Source organism: Crassostrea angulata, chromosome 5 (assembly GCF_025612915.1).
Source record: "Crassostrea angulata isolate pt1a10 chromosome 5, ASM2561291v2, whole genome shotgun sequence".
NCBI lineage: Eukaryota > Metazoa > Mollusca > Bivalvia > Ostreida > Ostreidae > Magallana > Magallana angulata.
Window position 1 is genome coordinate 26,764,192 of NC_069115.1, and position 20,496 is coordinate 26,784,687.

The window sequence follows — 20,496 nt, forward strand, 5'->3', positions numbered from 1 at the left end:
ATAAGAAATAAACGCGTGTATATATGTAGCAGGAGAAAACTGACATTAAAAAAAATGACGAAAAAAAAAAATTAAAGATATATATTTAAAAAAAAAGAAAGTTGTAAAGTGCACGTAAATAGTATTGTATTATTGTTTGTGCTACGTATGTGTAATGCAATTATTTTATTTAGTTATAATGAAAGTCTGTCGGCTAATTATCATAGTGTGTCGGGCCGCTACACTTAGGAGGGGAGGTATGTTACAGGGCCATCCCCTTGGGTTAATTATCTTTAATAAGTGTCGGATGAAAAATGTCATATAAAAGGTTTGATAAGGTTGCAGGTGCGCGACGCAGGCGTTGTAGCCCTGTTTCCCAAGAGTATCATTTTAGCTCGTTAGGCAAGTGAGAGAGAGCGAACATGAGTCTATAATTTCTGAGTTAATATCTGTAGTTGTCATTTGTTTATTGTGCATGATAAAGTTCTGAGAGATGAAAGTGAGCAGTTGATTGAGTTATGGGTGAGTCTGAGGAGTGAGAGATAATTGGTATGGCCATACCCAGGGAACACGTGGGAGGCAGGATAGAATGAGTTCGGATGTTAATGAGTGAGGACGCATTTGTGATATAACCTGTGTTTCCTATATATTGTGTAATTCGTGTTTGTTGTAAATATGTAAATAAACTTGTAAATATAAACAATAGTTATCAATCAGTGCCGGTGACAGGGAGGACCCCCGTCACAATATTATTATCTATAATTGCATACTTTGGGCAAAAAGGAACAGATGTTTGGCATCTTTTGAAATATCTAGCTCACAACAATACAGAGAGAAAGAGTTTTCAAGTGAACATGATTAGAGAAGCGCTTTCAAGTAACTTGCATGTTTGTATCACTATTTTTTCTCCTCGTGGTCCATATAGAAATAGTTTAATTAAAGAACAGTCTTTTTTTTTTATCATATGATGATTTTCGCAGACTGTTTAGAAATATACCGAAGGTTAAAAAAACTAAATAACTTTAACAAGTTTATATATTTTCATATTATTTGTTCCCATATCGTATTTATTATGAAAAAACGTACATTGTACCTGCACATAGGTCAATTATTAAAAGTTTTACAAAAACAAATCAAATGTAAAGAATCAATTTTCATTGTTTGAGACATTCACTCAAATAGTGATTTAACACAGGTATACAGTTTTAGTAAATGTAACTACATTTGAGTCGAGTGTACATGTACAGATGTACATGGTAAATGGAAGTTTGTCGATTAAATAAATTCCAGCTAATATATTTGAAAGGACTGACTTGTGGCTGAATCATTTATTGTAGATTTTATTTTCAAATCGTTTCATTGCACTTCATAAAATAGGATGTAAGCATCTTTATGACTTAGAACATCTTCCTCTGATACCGGTGTCACTGTCTGATCGCTCACGTAATACCAATTAGGCTTAACCTCGGGGATCTCTTCTGTTCTTTCTTGTCTCATTTCATGAATATTGCGCTTCTCTTGCAAAATAATTTCTGCTTGCCGTTTTAAAGTGTCAATGTCTCCAGTTGATTTACGAACTAGACGTTCCCATCTTTGAACATCATGCTTTCTAGTCGTGTTGACAAATGCATAATAATGACCACCGCTAATTTCTCCTGTATGAACTACAACGGCATATAGTTCATAGAACAAATCCTCTTTCGACATTGTCTGAAAATAAATATTATTTAGATTATTAATCAGGGTTTATTCTTTTTATTTATAATTCCCTTTTTGAATTATGGTAATGTTTCAATTCAATTTTAAGCAAAAGAATCTTGTCTACATACGTTATTGGCAACTGAACAAAACTGTGATACATCAAGTCTTTTGAAGTATGACATCTGTTTAGAATTTTTGGTAAGATGGTGTGAGTCATTCTGCAAATGATCGACAATGCAGTAAGTGTTGTTTTTTATGCCTGCATTTTTCTGTTGTTAATCTTGTGTGGGCATCAACAAGTAACACAGTAGATCTACTTTAATATTTTAAATATAATATTTTTAGCTACAAACAATTGTTAAGGAAACAATAAACCCAAATATCTTAGCTTTTAACTTTTATATTATTACGCAAGTACCATTTTGTGGATCGACAATTTTTTTTTAGTCCCCTACCGGTTTCACCGGAGGGGACTATAGCTTTCCTCTGCGTCCGTCAGTCCGTCTGTCCGTCCGTCCGTCCGTCTGTCTGTCCCACTTCAGTTTTCCACACTTTTTTTCTTTATGCATTTGAGGAATAATATGAAACTTGCTGAACAGCTTCAAAATGTCAAACTACAGATCAAGTTTACACTTTTGTAACGTCTGATTGACATATTTTCGAGAAAATTAATTTTTTATATTCCAATTTTTTAATGTTCGGGTTCGTTATCGGGTTCGGAGTGTATTGAATAAACGAGGCCAGTATGTAGTCAGTAATAATATCGTGCGTTACTTGTACCATTCCTTTTATCATTTCTAACAAACAAATAAATTCTGTAAAATAGTGTTAAACATTGTGTGGTAAATTTAATCGGCAGGTTTTTTTTGTATTATTACAAACGGGTTCGTGGTCGGGTTGTGCTTTTTAACTGTTTGGTTTGATTCGGGGTACAGATTACGGTAAGAAATGATATTGTGCATAACAGTGCATTGTTTTCACAAATTTTTACCAGCGAATACAGAATAGACTTGGCGAAATTACAGGAGATGAAATAAAGAGTATTACTTTACCTATTTTGTATTTAATTTCTATATCAACTATATAGTTTTAATTTCCTCTGTTCTTTTTTCTCTGATTAAAGCATGATATCTCGTTTACAATAGCTCTGAAATAGTTGTGTGCTTGGAAGCTTTCATAGAATAATACAAACCGGTAGGGGACGTGTATTGCTTATGCAATACACTCAGAATGCTTGTTAATATTAATAATAATAACATATTGAATTGATAGGATCGATGGCCCCGAATTTACGTATCCTTGGAACAGAGATTTTAACTGTCACAAAGAAAATTGATGCCCACCAATATTTAAAGGGGCATGGTCACGATTTTGGTCAAAAATTATTTTTCCAATTTTAATTTTTACAATGCTTAAGAAAGGCATTTTTAATAGGCAACCAAAATTTGAGTGTCATTCCTTGAGTTATAAGCAAGTTACAGAGATTCAATTCTTTGCTACGTAAACAAAGCTTTTGTTTACATTTTGAATGTGGAAGTGAAAATTCCAGTTTTAAACCTAAAATAAATGTGTTAAACGTTAGAAACTGTTTATTTATGCTAAAAATGGATAGGAAAATAGACAATTCAGCTTGAAAAAGATTTTTACTGGTTATTGCATCTATGTAAACCAAAAAGGGTACGAGCCCTGTTTACAAGACAAAGAATTGTGAGCTCTGTGTCTTGCTTATGACTTTACGACTGACTCTCAGATTTCATTTGATCATTAGAAATGCTTTTCTAAAGCATTGTAAACAATAAAAACAGAAAAATAGAATATGACCAAAATCGTGACCATGCCCCTTTAATTTAATAATACCACAGTACAGTATTTCTTGAATGCTATTATATACGTCGACAGTCTCATCTGCAGTATCCTGCTTGCAATGATATACCATTGTTTCAAATAAATGTTACAGGTTTTACAATATTTACTAATTTCGATTAGTTAACATTTCATAATGTCTACACTATTGAAATATCAAGGTATAAGACGTACCATCTGGTATCTGTTAATGTGTATAATAAGTACTGGAGGAGGTTGAAACACAAGCATTTTTCTGTAAGATTTCCCAAGACCGTCTCCTTGAAAAATTTTAAACAATAATTTCATTCTACATAATTATATTGACCGCCCTGTTTTAACATAAACAAGAGGCCCAGGGGCCACATCGCTCACATGAGCAACAATTGCCTTAATTCTGATCAAATTAGCATTGCAGTATCAAAATATCTTAACAACTGAGTACAGTAGATCTTGCTAAAAAAAAAATCTGCCAATTTTTATCCACGTCTTATTGGTAAATACCAAGCCCCTTTTGTTGTTGTACCTGTAAGAAGATTTTTCTCTATTCCTATATACCCCCCCCTCCCCATTTCGTGGCCCCATTTTTCTTTAGGGAATCATGGTTTCATCAAACTGAAATCTGCATAACCTGTGCTTTCACACTAAGTACTGAGTTTTGGACCGAAAAGAATATTTTTAAAGATTTTCTCTATATATTCCTATGTAAAAATTAAAATCGCCATCACGGTCCCGCCCTACCACTAGCGACTGTGATTTTGCAAACTTGAATTTACACTACCTGAGGATGCCTCTATACACAAGCTTAAGCTTTTCTGGCCAAATAGTCTTTAAAAAGGAGATTTTTAAAGATTTTCTCAATATATTCCTAAGTAAAAATGCATCCCCCATTGTGGCCTCACCCTACCCCTGGACTATCAATAAACAAACTTGAATCTATATGATCTGGGGATCCTTCACTCAGATTTGGGCTTTCCTGGCCTAATAGTTTTGAGAAGAAGACTTTTTCTCTATACATATATAAAAATTTATCCCCCATTGTGACCCAGCCCTACCCCCAGGGACCATGATTTGAACAAACTTGAATCTACATTATCTGAAGATGGTTACACGCCAATTTGAGCTTTCTTAGCAAAAAAGTTTTTAAAGAATTTTTTAAAAAGATTTTCTCTATATATTCCTATATACAAATTTATCCAATAATTGTGTCCCAACCCTACCCCCAGGGACCATGCTTTGAACAAACTTGAATCTACACTATCTGACGATGCTTCCACTCAAAGTTGAGCTTTCCTGGCCTAATAATTTTTGAGAAGAAGATTTTTAAAGATTTTCTCTATATATTCCTATGTAAAACTTGATCCCCAAATTGTGGCCCCACCCTACCCCTGGGGACCATGATTTGAACAAACTTAAGAATCTCCACTTCCTGGGGATGCTTCCACTCAAAATTGAGCTTTTCTGGTCTAATAATATTTGAGAAGAAGATTTTTAAAGATTTTCTCTATATATTCCTTTGTAAAACTTGATCCCCCAATTGTGGCCCCTCCCTACCCCAGGGGATCATGATTTGAACAAACTTGAATCTACACTACCTGAGGATGCTTCCTTTTTAATTTGAGCTTTTTAGGCCTAATAGTTTTTGAGAAGAAGATTTTTAAAGATTTTCTCTATATATTCCTATGTAAAAGTGGATCCCCCAATTGTGGCCCCACCCTACCCCCGGGGACCATGATTTGAACAAACTTAAGAATCTCCACTTCCTGGGGATGCTTCCACTCAAAGTTGAGCTTTTCTGGTCTAATAATATTTGAGAAGAAGATTTTTAAAGATTTTCTCTATATATTCCTATGTAAAACTTGATCCCCTAATTGTGGCCCCTCCCTTCCCCTGGGGATCATGATTTGAACAAACTTGAATCTACACTACCTGAGAATGCTTCCATTTTAATTTGAGCTTTTCAGGCCAAATAGTTTTTGAGAAGAAGATTTTTAAAGATTTTCTCTATATATTCCTTTGTAAAACTTGATCCCCCAATTGTGGCCCCTCCCTACCCCCAGGGATCATGATTTGAACAAACGTGAATCTACACTACCTGATGATGCTTCCATTTTAATTTGAGGTTTTTAGGCCTACTAGTTTTTGAGAAGAAGATTTTTAAAGATTTTCTCTATATATTCCTATGTAAAAGTGGATCCCCCAATTGTGGCCCCACCCTACCCCCGGGGACCATGATTTGAACAAACTTAAGAATCTCCACTTCCTGGGGATGCTTCCACTCAAAGTTGAGCTTTTGTGGCCTAATAATATTTGAGAAGAAGATTTTTAAAGTTTTTCTCTATATATTCCTATGTAAACATGATCCCCGGATTGTGGCCCCACCCTACTGCCGGGGACCATGATTTGAACAAACTTGAATCTACACTATCTGAGGATGCTTCCACTTAAAGCTGAGCTTTCCTGGCTTAATAGTTTTTTAGAAGAAGATTTTTAAAGATTTTCTCTATATATTCCTATGTAAAAGTGGATCCCCCAATTGTTGCCCTACCCTACCCTCTGGGACCATGATTTAAATAAACTTGAATCTACACTACCTGAGGATGCTTCCATTTTAATTTGAGCTTTTCTGGCCTAATAGTTTTTGTGAAGAAGATTTTTAAAGATTTTCTCTTTATATTCCTATGAAAAACTTGATCCCCCTCTGTGGCCCCTCCCTACCCCCGGGGACCATGATTTGAACAAACTTGAATCTACACTACCTGAGGATGCCTCCACACAAATTTAAGCTTTTCAGGCCGAATAGTTTTTGAGAAGAAGATTTTAAAAGATTTTCTCTATATATTCCTATGTAAAAGTGGATCCCCCAATTGTGGCCCCACCCTACCCCCGGGGACCATGATTTGAACAAACTTAAGAATCTCCACTTCCTGGGGATGCTTCCACTCAAAGTTGAGCTTTTCTGGTCTAATGATATTTGAGAAGAAGATTTTTAAAGATTTTCTCTATATATTCTTTTGTAAAACTTGATCCCCCAATTGTGGCCCCTCCCTACCCCCGGGGATCATGATTTGAACAAACTTGAATCTACACTACCTGAGGATGCTTCCATTTTAATTTGAGGTTTTAGGCCTACTTGTTTTTGAGAAGAAGATTTTTTAAAGATTTTCTCTATATATTCCTATGTAAAAGTGGATCCCCCAATTGTGGCCCCACCCTACCCCTTGAGCTTTCCTGGCTTAATAGTTTTTTAGAAGAAGATTTTTAAAGATTTTCTCTATATATTCCTATGTAAAAGTGGATCCCCCAATTGTTGCCCTACCCTACCCTCTGGGACCATGATTTAAATAAACTTGAATCTACACTACCTGAGGATGCTTCCATTTTAATTTGAGCTTTTCTGGCCTGATAGTTTTTGTGAAGAAGATTTTTAAAGATTTTCTCTTTATATTCCTATGAAAAACTTGATCCCCCTCTGTGGCCCCTCCCTACCCCCGGGGACCATGATTTGAACAAACTTGAATCTACACTACCTGAGGATGCCTCCACACAAATTTAAGCTTTTCAGGCCGAATAGTTTTTGAGAAGAAGATTTTTGAAAAATATCAACAAATTTTCAATAATTCTCAATTATCTCGTGGCACTTCATTTGAACAAACTTGAATCCCCTTCACCTAGTGGTGTTTTGTGCCAAATTTGGTTGAAATCTGCCCAGTGGTTCTTGAGAAGAAGATGAAAATGTGAAAAGTTAACAACGACGACGACGACGACAACGACAACGACAGACAACGGACAAATTGTGATCAGAAAAGCTCACTTGAGCCTTTGGCTCAGGTGAGCTAAAAAGTGTGACGAAATGCTTTTCTCGAAGTACTCGACATCGGTGTAACATAGGATTACGTTTATTTATCTCTGTTAAAATGTTATCCTACAATTTTCAAGGTTTCTTGAAAGAAAGCATAAAAATACAGGAAAAACTCTCTTAGTTCAATTCTTTAATAATCATATGACTTATTTTTGTAAAGAAAAAGCAGGACGGTTTTTTTCTCCAGAAAACAGTGTAATTTCTTGGAAATATGGAAGAAATGTAATGTTATTGTGAGAATGATAATAAATGGAATCAAAGAGTGGGGTATGACAGAAAAGGTATTCAAGACATTTGCGTTAAAGCAGAGAGAGAGAGAGAGAGAGAGAGAGAGAGAGAGAGAGAGAGAGAGAGAGAGAGAGAGAGAGAGAGAGAGATTTATAACGATTAACATACATCAAGACAGATTATGGGCCATCTAAAACATGTTAGTGCATAACAATTTACGATTAATTTGTTATACTAATGTATTCATTTACGTTAACCTTAGCACGTGGAAACATAACGCTATTGGCTAAAACTTACCTGTACTACAAATTCGGCAAGGTAAATTTTCATATTCTTCTATTTGTGTTAAGGAAGCTAGCCCGTTTTCAACACCACTCCGCGTTGAATCCACCGTCACCGTTTGAAACTCATAATGTGGTATTACCTTTTAGTAAATCATAATTATATTGATTCATTTTTGGGGTTTAAATTAGTTTTCTTTGTTCGTAACGTGTAAAACAAAATGGCTGGATAACACATACAAACCCCTAAACATATTTCTTGTTGAGTGTTAACTCAGAGTACTTACAAAAAGAAAATTTTGATTGAATGTAACTATGTAAAATGTTCTTTTACAGAATGTTTCAGGTTTTTCCTCTACTAAAGTAAACACTTTGACACACTGTACAAACCTCAGATTGATCAACGATAGGGATGCTCAGTGTGGTGAATTCTTCAAATTCTACTTCAACCTATAATTGAAAGAAGAGAAATACCTATCTAGATAAATAGCAAAGGTCAAATTCATATTTATTTTGTTTAGTATTATCAATTATTGATTTAATAAACCTCACATGAGTACAGGAGTCGTAAACGTACACCACAATGAACATTCCTTTAAACATTTTTCGCACGTCAATTAAACGTCTATCTGTAGAAAATAAAATCTTTGATACTTTTTTAAAAGTATTATTTTAAATCATTGCTTAGATATTTTGCTTACCTCCCTCTTTCCTCAGGTTTAAATGCTACAAAAAAAAAGAATTAAAATAAACACATTAAAAATCAATTTGTTTATAATTAAAAGTTTTAAGTAATATATCCTTACATCGTTGTTATTCATTTCCTCAGATATTCCACCAACAAGTGTGTTTAAAAGTTCATAGCTGTCTTCTTGTGTTCCACCCCCGAACTGGCTATTTCTTATATAAAAGAGAATAAATTAAATATGAATTGCTTTATTATATCGTCACATAACTGGTGATCATGACAATTAATTACTGTTAAATTTTATATTTTATAAGTAAATACTCGTAAGATGTGTTTGAAATTTGCTCAAGAGTAATATAAATTACATCCTTCTGACAGCACTCAAAACGCGTTTTAGTTCATCTCTGTGCTTTTCATTCTGTATCGTTTGTTTCTCCAGCAGTGCTATGACATTTTTTGTCAATGCCATATTATCCGAATCTCGTGTGAGAGGCTGTAATAAGTTCGAAAATATTCTTTTAAAAATCAAACGCGTATAAACACACTATTTTACTTAATATCTATCTTTTCCAATGCAGGAATTCAGTGTTTAATCTAATTTAACGTGTATTATTAGATTAAAAGTAATAAGTATTTAAACCCTAAATGTTTCAAATTGTTTTACCTTCAAACAGAGTAGTGCCTCTTTAAATGATTTGGTGTAATGCAATGCCTGTTAAAATATCATAATAAAACATTCATGACAATAAAATAATCATATTCTTTTTCCACCTGGATTCAAGTATAAAAAGCCCATATTACTTATTCTATTTGGATTAAAGGGACTTGGACACGATTTGAGCTCAAAATTTTCAAAATTTATTTTTTCATTTTTTATGTCTAGAATTGTTTTCAATTCTTTGATAAAATTTAAGAGTCAAATATCGTGTTACAAGCGAGTTACAGAGTGTAGAATTCTTTGTTGTTTCAAAGCTCGAGACATGTTTATGTTTACATATTTGTTGTATTGGTATAAGTTTCAATTTAATGTTGTTGTTTGTTGTGATGAAATTATTTATGAACCCACTGAATCAGCCTATCTTGTTTCCACAAGTTATTTTGATAAAGAAATAGCAATTTCTTTGCTTTACTGTAGTTGTAAACAAAAATAAGACTCAAGCTTTGTTTACATAACAACGACTTCTTTCCTTTGTATCTCGCTTGTAACATGACTTCTAACATTCATATTTTGGTGAATCATTCAAAATACAAAAGTAAGCAATTGTAAACATAGAAATCAAAAAGTAAATTTTCATCTGCAATCGTGTCCAGGTCCCTTTAAAGTAAACCTAAAAATCCATAATTACTTACCTGGAGAACAGAATTGAAGAAACAGGTATTGCCAAGGTTTTCATTTCCCTGAAGGAAAAAAATACCCATAGTTATTCAAGCATTTTTATCTATAGTAATTATCGCTTTATGAACATTTAGAGTTAAATGTATAATCTTTATTTTTGAAAAAATTAAAACCATAAAATCAAAATATAAACTGATTATCTCATAGATTATATTAACATTGAATAGGTTATACATGTTATAAATAGTTGTCTATACATGTATCATTATTATCTCTATTATAAATCAATGTATTTTATCCTTTTATTTCTTATATTAAAAATTTGAATAGAAGACGGATCAACTCACATAGATTTATTTTTATTAGCTTGTTTGTCCAAATGGAAGGATGTTTTTATCAATTACGTTAATGTCATTTTATCAGTTTACAAGTCATTAAACGTATCTGGAAATTGCACATGTAAACAAACTTCGTTGTTTTGGACATTGATTTTAGTGTCGTGTGATTGCGATTGCTCTCTATAAATAGTTACAGTGGGATTGACTCACCGAGTAAAGAATTTGAATTTAAAGCGTTCGGTGCTTATAGTAAGAAATACGTTCTCATAGAGAGTGCATTTTAGTAAATAAATAGATCTTAAAAACATCATGTTCTAAAAAAAGGCAGCTGCCTTATGATATATACCACGATGCAGTATTTTCATTTCCTTGCACTTGCATGGCTATGAAGCGGAAAGGGAAACTCAACATATTTGAGTTGGCCCTACGCTCAATTCCTTAATATTTTCTTTTTAATTTGATTTATTGACTTTTTGACACCGTAACAAGTAGTTGTTTTTATAAGGTAATCTATTTACTTGATGTTTAAAAATGTTAAAATTGTTTAAAAAGTCGATTTTTGCTAAATCATAAGTTTGCACGTCACCATGTTTCTAAATCTTAGATGGCATGAGTCCGAGGTCTAAAACTATGATGAAAAATAAAGTAATTTGCTTATAACATCAGTGCCTAGTACATTAATGCATCTATGCTTTTTGAAGCTAAATTTTATTTTTCTCGATTGGTATTTTTGTAATGCAATTGTTCATACAATCATCAGGAATATGGTTTAAATTTATCAATATATAAGATGGGTGTATATTTGTTTGATTACTTTATGAGTCACCAAGCAAAGGAAGGTTAGTTGTTTTGATTAATAAGTTTGTAAATTGTGCATATAATAGCCTCGGAGCAGATATGAATAATTTTCTATTATAACTGGTAACTATTTCTTGTAACACTGTAATTGGAGACGCCAATAATGTAACAAGTGTAACTTTTATTTACACTTTACCTAGTTTAATTTTAAAAGTCGTCTCAACCATTTAGACTAAAGAATGGATTCTAAAGGGTTCCTGATTGGGATTCTATATCAGTACATTACTACCCAAAACTCTTTCTAAAATTAAATAAAAAACGTATATTAAGATATAAGTACCTTTGGAGGAGGAAAAATAATGACATTTGCATTCAGGTTCTGCAATGAAACAAATAATTAAGCAAATTCAGAACAAACTTTAAGTGTTATCCATTTACGACATGCTAAAAAGTATTCTAGATACATTTTTGCACTAAAGAAATCATTTCTTCTGTATTTATTTCAAAATTGATTGTTTCACTGTTGTTCTTTTTTTTTTTTTAATTTAAACCAATATTAGGATAGAAACAAATAAGTATTATAGATATACTTAACAGCCAACTTCTTTACAAAAACGATATTTACTAAATTTCGTCCATTCTAAGAGGCAAAGACTTCTTATATACCTCTTTTGATATGGATAGTCTTTTACCAGTCTCATCTTTAGTGACTGTCCATTCGTCGACCTGACAATATTTCATTTTTTTGATTTTGACTTTTAATAATCATGTGTTCTTCATCAACTACTAAATACATGCATACGTTGCGTAAAATACTTGCCTTATTGTCTTGATCCACACATAAAAGTGGAGTCTTCAATGAAGAAAATTGAGATTATGAGATATGCATGGTTAGCTAAACAAATAATGCAATTCATACATATTTCTATAAATGTGGTCCTTTCAAAATCGTTTTTAGCTTAAAACAAGCAAGTTGATCAACGCACGCACGCACACACGCACGAATAAATTTTCTAAACAGTAAAAGATAAAGATAAGATGCGTTGCAAATACTTGTATCATATATTGAAACACATGTTTTAATTTCACATGCCAAGATTATACCCGATAGTAAAAATTGGTATTGAAATTCATTATAATTAAAAAAAACAAACTTAGATGCTCTTTTTTCGTCTCTTTTGTTCTAGAAATAATCGTCTGAATATTATGTACTTCATTTGAAATATTATGACCTTTTAATGATCAAATACACTGATAAAATAGAATGGTTTATAAAAATCGAGTCAAGTAGAATAAATCAACATTAGCACACATTAGATATCTATCGGAATTAGTAGCAATAATAATTGTGGTTTTTACTTCTGAATATTTTTATCAATTTATACATGTATGTAATATTATACCTGGTTTTGTATTACACACAAATTAAGATAAACAATTATAAATAGAAAAGGAAATAAGAATATGGCTTACATTTTTCGTTTCCCCTTGGTTTTTGAGTTTTTTCTTACAAAGGATGAGGATTGCAACCAAGACAGCAACAACTAGAATCTATACGGAACAATAATTTATGTATACAGTCAAGCTATGGTTACATCCGTTTAATTTCAAATGACAGTATGCATGGAACAATAACTACATTTTGTAAAATAAAAAGGTTAACATATGATCAAATCTGAGTTTTTCAAAAAGAATATTTTACATGCAAAACGTTTAGAATCTGTTTCTTTCTTCATTTAAATACTTTTGAATGTTCATATTAAAAGCAAAGCAAAAAATACACACAAATATGCCAAGTAGAATTAGCAGTAGAATATGTAAGCCATCCATAACTGTCCACCAGTCTGTGTTGTTATTGTAAGTTCTTAACTCTAAACCTGAAATACCTCCAATATACCGATATTAAAACGCCAAAATAAGAAAAACACAGTACTAAGAAAGTATAAAGGAAAGTAAAACTGAAACAAGCCACTCCCTTGAATAAAAAAGGACAGGTATTTTCATAATAGATATATTACTCATTACCGTAATAAAATCAGTTATTTATACTATTTGTATTTGAATTGATTTCAGGTATATGTACATGTATGTAAACAAAATCTATCTTATATATATATATATATATATATATATATATATATATATATATATATATATATATATAGTATCAATTGTATTGGAAGTGGGAACAAGTTTCAGTTTAGGATCTTTTCACAATATGTTTCAGTTTCAGTTTCGTTTATTAGTTCCATGAATTCGTTGATATTTTTATATTTTTAGATGAAAACTGAAAACCCAGTATATTTTTCAAAATTTCAACCATTTCATTTATTGATGAAATTATTTTAATGTTATTTATAGAATCTATATCGAAAGAACAACCATTAATGATACATTTCCACATTTATATGTCGTATTTCTGATTAAAAACAGAAAGAAATAATAATTATTTTTCACATTTGAAATTGAAAACAATATATATTAAGCAAAAAGAAAACTCGTTTAAAAATTTAGTATAAATAATAATTGGCCGTGGAGGTATGGTAACACTTCTATATTGTGACTTTATCTTTAGATTTGTTTAGTTTAAATTTAAAGTTTTAATTTCGTGAAGCATTTGAAACAGTTATACTATTATTTTGATACATTTATTCTATCTAACTATTAAAGAACGATTAAACAGATAGTTTGAGAATTTTGCTGATTTACTTAATCAACAGTGATATCCTTTCTGTTAAAAACTGCGCATTTCTTTTGATTTTCTAAAAGATCAATTATTGCCCTTATTAAAAAAATGCTTAGATACCATAAAAAATATTGTTAAGTACATGATAACCAGTACCTTTTTTCTTACATAATACAGAGAAATAAAAGTACACTTAATTGACTTCATTCAATCTTAAATAAATAAAAATGGTTTTGAATAAAGCAGAAAACTCTCTTTGCCATCCATGAGGTGGTTTTCTTCTTTGTTCATAAGATTTTACAATACTTTAAACTAAAAAAATAAAAATAAAAATCTTCCGTCATCTGTAATGTCGGCCTTTTTTCAAAAAATTCTTGCATGCTCCACTCGGCTCCACAATATCTAGAAAACAGTGAACGCCTGGTTTAGATTCACTCATTAGCGTGTGCTTCATGTGGCCGAATAGGCTGTCAGGTGCGTAATTTTGGGATAAATGAAGAAGAAGAAAAAACATGTTCAATGCAAGGAAATAATATAAACATTACTTTGCTTAGTTATCATGTTATGTCTAATCACAGACTAAAAATAGATCAAAGTAGTGAAACAACCTAAGAAATTTGACTTTTAAAGTCTTCCGTGCACGCGATTTCTCGAAAACTATTTAGTCTTTTTTCACAGATGATTGCAAATGGTCACCACTCAACAATTTTTTGAATGTTTGTTGTTGTCACTTTCGATACCGATATTAAAACGCACAAATAAAATAACATTACTAAGAAAAGAGAAAGGAAAGTAAAACTGAAACAAGCCACTCCCTTGAATAAAAAGGGACAGGTATTTCCATAACCTAAATACTTCTCCTTACACTAATAAAACTGAAACTAAAAGCGTACTTTCAGGAATAGATTTTCATTGGACCAACTGCAAACATTTGCTAGTTTTTTTTAAAAAATACGTATATGCAGATATATATAGTGTAAATTGTATTGAAAGTGGAACAAGTTTCAGTATGGGATCTTTTCACAATATGTTTTAGTTTCGTTTTATTAGTTCCGTGATTTTATTCATACCAAAACTGTAAAACTTTATCAAAATTTCAATCATTTTATTAATGGAAGAAATAATTTTTATGTTATTTATAAAACCTAAATCGAAAGAACAATCCATTAGAGATTTTCGTATCTGTATGTCGTATTTTTGATTATAAAAAGATAGAAATTTCAATCATTTATCACGATTGAAATAAAAATAAATATATATCAAGCATATAAACTTGATAGCCCTTATTAAAAATGCTTAGATAATATAAAAATAAGGTTTATTACGTTTTAGCCAGCACCTTTTTTCTTTCATAAAACAAAGATATAAAGGTACACTTTATTACTTTATTTCATTAACATAATGCATTAACGTATTATTATAATTATTGGTAGTATTACAGATTAGAACTGGGTTAATATTCTCAGTTTTAGTCTTATATAGTTAAAATGAGTTTGAAACAAGCAGAAAGAATAAACATAACTCATCAATTAAACATGTATCTGAATTATCATAACACCATGTACCATACATAAGTGCGTAACATATCAAACATGATAAAACCCTCCTTGCAATCCATGAGCTGGTTTTCTTAAAATAAGTGAAAATTTAATTCACTTTTTAATTTGAAAAAAAAAATATATAAAACGCACACAGGTAAGCATCTCAGTAGAGAAGAACGATTTGAATTGACGGGAACGTATATTTTGACAAAACATGCATCTATTGTTTTTCCTAAAAAAAATTCTTTCTTCATATTTTTAAAAATGCCAATTCATAACTCCTTAACATGTCATGATTTTTAAATGTTTAGGCACTAGAAATGTTTATGTTTTATTTCTTAAAGTACTCTTTGAACAGGTGCAACTTCACATTTCTGATTGTAACTTCCACATTGTAATTGACCTTTAATAGCAACCTTCAGACAGACAAAGCAAAATACTGTTTTGCATTTTGTGCACGTCATAGTTTTACAAGCATCTCTATGCTCTATCAAACACTGACATCCAGGACACATTCGTTTAGAGGGCACACCTTCAATGTGTGACATGTCGATTGTTTTTAAAGGTGCATCATTCAACATTTTCTGAATTGCTTCTAGTTCTCGGTTGCTGCATTTATGATTAACAATCCATGGAGATTTGCAGCTCCAACAAAAATCGCAAGCTGTTCCGTTTTTTCGGGTACAGATGGAACATCTTGTAGGTAACGTATTTTGCTGCCGCTGACAGAAACTTCCACAGAATGGGCATTCGGAGGTGTCTGCCACTTCTTGGTTTATTAAATTGAACGATATTTTCCACTCAAAAAATATTCTTTCGTCCTCCGTCATGTCGGCTTTTTTTATAATCTCTTGCATGCTCCACTCGGCTCCGCAATTTTTTGTGAGACAGTTAACGCTTGGTTTAACTTCACTCATCAGTGTGTGCTTCATGTGGCCGAATAGGTTGTCAGGTGCTTAATTTTGGGGAAAATGAGAAGAAAAAAAACCCATTCAAAATATGTTCAATGCTACGAAGTAATATAAACATTACTTTGCTTACTTGTCAAGTTTTGTCTATTTACAGACTAAAAAGAGAACAAAGTAGCGAAACAGCTTAAGGGATTTGATTTTTGTGAGATTTTTATTGTTTGACTTATGGCTGTATATTACCGATTCAGTGTCAGTTGTTACCGTTTATCTCAAGAATAACTCTAATGGAAATAACGGGGTAACCAAGAATGCGGGTTGACTAATTAACATCACAGAAGAAAGTGTAAGGCGAGTTTATAATCCCATGGGCTTTATTTAAATTAAAATACAGTGTTTTATACAAAAATGTGTACAAAAATTTTGTTACCATATCAAAATTAAGAATGAGTGAAAAGGTTAATTCCAGCGCCTGCGCGGGCTTTTATCTAGTGTAATAGAAAATTGCTATCTCTTACTAATAGCGTGTCCACAGGACATCTTTAGCCGAAGTTCCTCGTCATTTACGTCTTGATAGATCATATCAGGCTCGGGTGTAACTAAGTATCGAGGAATTTTCCTCTGAGGATTCCCAACCATAACTTGTAAGGGTCTTGAAATGCCGTTAATATGCCTGTCATTTTCATAAATGACACCATCCTCAAGACAAACAATATCAACATAATGAAAACTGATACCAATGGTTTGAGCCAAGTGTTTTTTCATTTCCATAATCGAAGATCCAACCTGAAATTAATTATAGATAATTCTCTATAAATTCACGTAAAATACAAAGTGCTTCATTACTATATAATTAAAATCTAAAATTAATACAGACTTGAGTGAAAAGAAATATATGCAAAAAAAGCCAGATCATTATATGTTATATTTTCAGGGAAAACGTACCATATTTATATTATGTTTATTTCGGCAATTTTTTGAGATATATGAAAACTTTGTATCTTAACTATGAAAGCATTTTTGAAAAAGAAAACGAATAACTTTTTGTATATATATTGGAGTGTAAAACGAAGAATTTATATACAAACAAAACTCAAGAGACAAACTGAATTTACCTTGGAACAATATTTTCGATGATCAGAGGAGAGACGTTTGAACTCCATTGCAAAATCAAATCACAATCGGTCGTCAGTTAACAGGGAGTTAGTCATTTCTGTTAAAACTACTTTCGTTTTCATTTCAAAGAAAACCTATGACATAAAACATGGAAATTCCAGTAAATGTATAACTTTTCATTTGTCTAATTTTTTTCTCTGGAGAAGAAGTTGTTTCAGTGGGCAAAATGCGATATGAATGTTTTCTTCCGGAGAATTCAACGTGTTAATTTTATTTTGTTTTCTCTTCTTTTTCTAAGGATCAGTAGTTTGGGAAATCCGTTCAGAAAGATCAATTGATTTCAGTATTTACAACAGTAGGCTATTAGAAATAACAGGTAAGTTAAGTATTCATAATATGTTTTATATAATTAAAAACAAAATTTTAATTATATACTAAGGATTAGATTCTTGTTGTTTCGGGTGTCATATATCTGAATATCACCTGGGTTACTCAAATGACCTACTGCAGTTTGTTTCCGTCCGTCGTCGAGCGTTTTTAACTTCTTGGACAATAATAATATGCTCAACATGCTCAACAACATGTTAACAACGTGCTCAATGCTTTTTAACTGTAGTAAAATACATCTTTGAAATAAAAGGTATATAAATAGTAAATTTTATGACTTTTGCATATGAGCAGAACCATAATTGCCTAAATTTGACCATTTAAAAATCTTCTTCAAAGTTATGTAGACCAGATAGCCCTCTACCAAAAATGTAATTTTCATATTAACCTCCGGGGTAGCGGTTTTGACTTTAGGACGGGTCATAACAAACTTAATTTTTATACATAAAATTCCCAATAAATAATGGATTCACATATATTTGATCTAAAATCCAGTGACAGGGAAATTCTAAGATAAGAGTTCAAAAAATAAATTGAAAATATTTTACAAAACATTTTGTTTGATTATGTCTTTAAGAATTATCGTCTGAACTACTTTTGAATATATGATGAATGAATAAATTGATATAAGAAAGTCAAAGGGATAAACATTTATTAAAAGGGGAGAGGGATGTTGCGTATTGCTTACTATAAAAGTATCATTTTTTTTTTTAGAAAAGTGAAAATATTTCTTATAAAAGACGGAAATGTGGTTTATTTTTAAGAAAACGACATTAGGGTCAATATAAGTATTTTTGTAACCTTTACAGGCCTAACGTTTAGTCACAACTGGCCGTTCGTGTTTGTTGAACGTGTGGAACAGGTTTTCAGGTCCCGGCTGCAATTTTTCGATTAAAACAATCTAATAAACTAAAAGAAGGTCCACGAAACAGCATTGATGAAACTTTCAAATAAAAGTACATCACACCAAAATCCTTTGTTGTAAAAAAGAAATAATTATTCAAAACAGTGACATGATGAACACCTTATTTGATTTTGAATGTATTATAGTCCTAAAATTATTCTCTGGTACTTTAATTTGAACATCACTATCGAAACAATCTAATAATGTTATTATCTTTAGAATTATAATTGCTTATTTTCCTGATATGAAATTAATGCTTTTTCATGAATATTGATGAATAAAGAGCGAAACCGACCTCATTGCGCATGTCCGCGGGAAATCAGATAGCCGTTTGTTGTGTGCAAACCAGAGTTCTGGGCTAGATACTTACTATGGGCTCCTCAAGGATCTTTGAGGAGCCATTGATGTCATCCATAACCATGACAACACTATGGACGTCATAACAATGACAACAAGAACCAGGAAAAAAATGAGACATATTGTTTAAGGGTGTTATTTACTCAGGGTTTTAGTTCTCAAATTCCGATTGTTAAAAAGTTCAATGTAATGAGTAAAATTTGTTCTAAACACAAAAAGTATTTATGAAATGAATTATTATTGACAAATCATTCAATAGTTTTACTTTATTATGGAATTATGCTCAAACAAAAATTGACTTTTAGCCAAACAGAGGAAATTCGGACTAAATTTTGCAGATTTTGTTTCTGCTAAAAGTTTTTTGGCAGAAGTCTAATATTAAAAGTTAGGATTTCATATTTAAGTCTACGTAATTTTGCATATCTTCCGTTGGTTTTACCTCACTTATTCATTTAAAAAATCTTATGACACGAATAATAATAATAATATTGAAAAATGCTTAAAAACGATAAAAGACATCATATCTCAAAATTTTGATCATTGACCTCATATAAATTTTATGCCAACAGAATAAGGTCAATATAAGTAGTTCAATATCATAAATGTTTTTGTATTATCATCATTCAATTTTTTGTAAAATTGAATCAAAAATGGGTAGGGATTTGAAAAATTGATAGAGGAAATTCAGACTGAATTATTTTTTTTAATTGATGCTGAAATCTTAATGTTGTGTACTTATTTAGTGCCACTACCATTCGTAAACTGTATCTTATTTTTTAAAGTGTTTAATTATTTGTAATATTTTTATAATAAAGAAAATCTCAATCGTAGTGTAAAATTTTATGGGATTTTTCTTGATTTTTCAATAAATCGTCAATGGCCATTAACTCAAAAAGTAGGTCATTGACCTACTTTTCTGAAAGTGAAAAATAACAATACAAGCAAAGGTCTATAACACACAATAGATGGTTTTTCATTATCACCAGTGGATTTTTTTTTCATTCTGAGTAAACGTCATCCTTAAAAAGGACAATGGAAAAACAATAGGTATTGATTTTGGGGACAGGTGGTTGACCTAAATTTGGGGACGGCTACCCGACCCATTGCGTGAACCCCTAAACATAATGGGGTATCAGTATTGGAAGACAAAAGAATGTAATCGACTTTGACCTTTCAAAGAAGAAGGGGAGGATCCCCAATCACAATGTGTATTGTGTACAAGGGAACAAAAGGAATACACGACCGTAGTAAAATATGATACAAAGGACACCTGTCTTTAAAAAAAAAACAGGAAGGAAAGAAAGAGAGAAAACGAGCGTCCTGATAAAAATGGGTGGATTTAAATCTCTAGTTGGATACCATATTAATCGATACTGAGTAAAAAAACCCGCTCTAAAAATAATAAAATACAAACAAAAGAGAATAAAACATAGAAAAAAAAACCCCACGGTGTTCAAAAAAATTTAAATGCTACATCATTTAATATTTGGTCATTAACAATTAAATTATAACAATTAATTATCGTCTGATCGAGAAAAAAAAGT

General features: G+C 31.6%; 2 protein-coding genes across 2 annotated transcripts; both read right to left on the reverse strand.

The window, feature by feature from the left end:
• Positions 1-1,335: 1,335 nt before the first annotated feature.
• On the reverse strand, positions 1,336-12,883 carry LOC128185255 (ubiquitin carboxyl-terminal hydrolase 16-like). The gene is made up of 12 exons (XM_052854899.1): positions 12,839-12,883; positions 12,527-12,604; positions 9,932-9,979; positions 9,246-9,293; positions 8,947-9,074; positions 8,700-8,793; positions 8,446-8,538; positions 8,275-8,343; positions 7,910-8,036; positions 3,718-3,803; positions 1,809-1,898; positions 1,336-1,689 (listed from the first exon to the last, which is right to left on the reverse strand). Exons 1-12 carry the CDS (start codon positions 12,881-12,883, stop codon positions 1,336-1,338), a joined length of 1,260 nt encoding a protein of 419 aa, XP_052710859.1.
• A 2,735-nt stretch (positions 12,884-15,618) lies between these two features.
• LOC128185256 (E3 ubiquitin-protein ligase RNF217-like) lies at positions 15,619-19,010 on the reverse strand. The gene is made up of 3 exons (XM_052854900.1): positions 18,966-19,010; positions 16,707-16,974; positions 15,619-16,235 (listed from the first exon to the last, which is right to left on the reverse strand). Exons 1-3 carry the CDS (start codon positions 19,008-19,010, stop codon positions 15,619-15,621), a joined length of 930 nt encoding a protein of 309 aa, XP_052710860.1.
• Between the last annotated feature and the right edge of the window lie 1,486 nt (positions 19,011-20,496).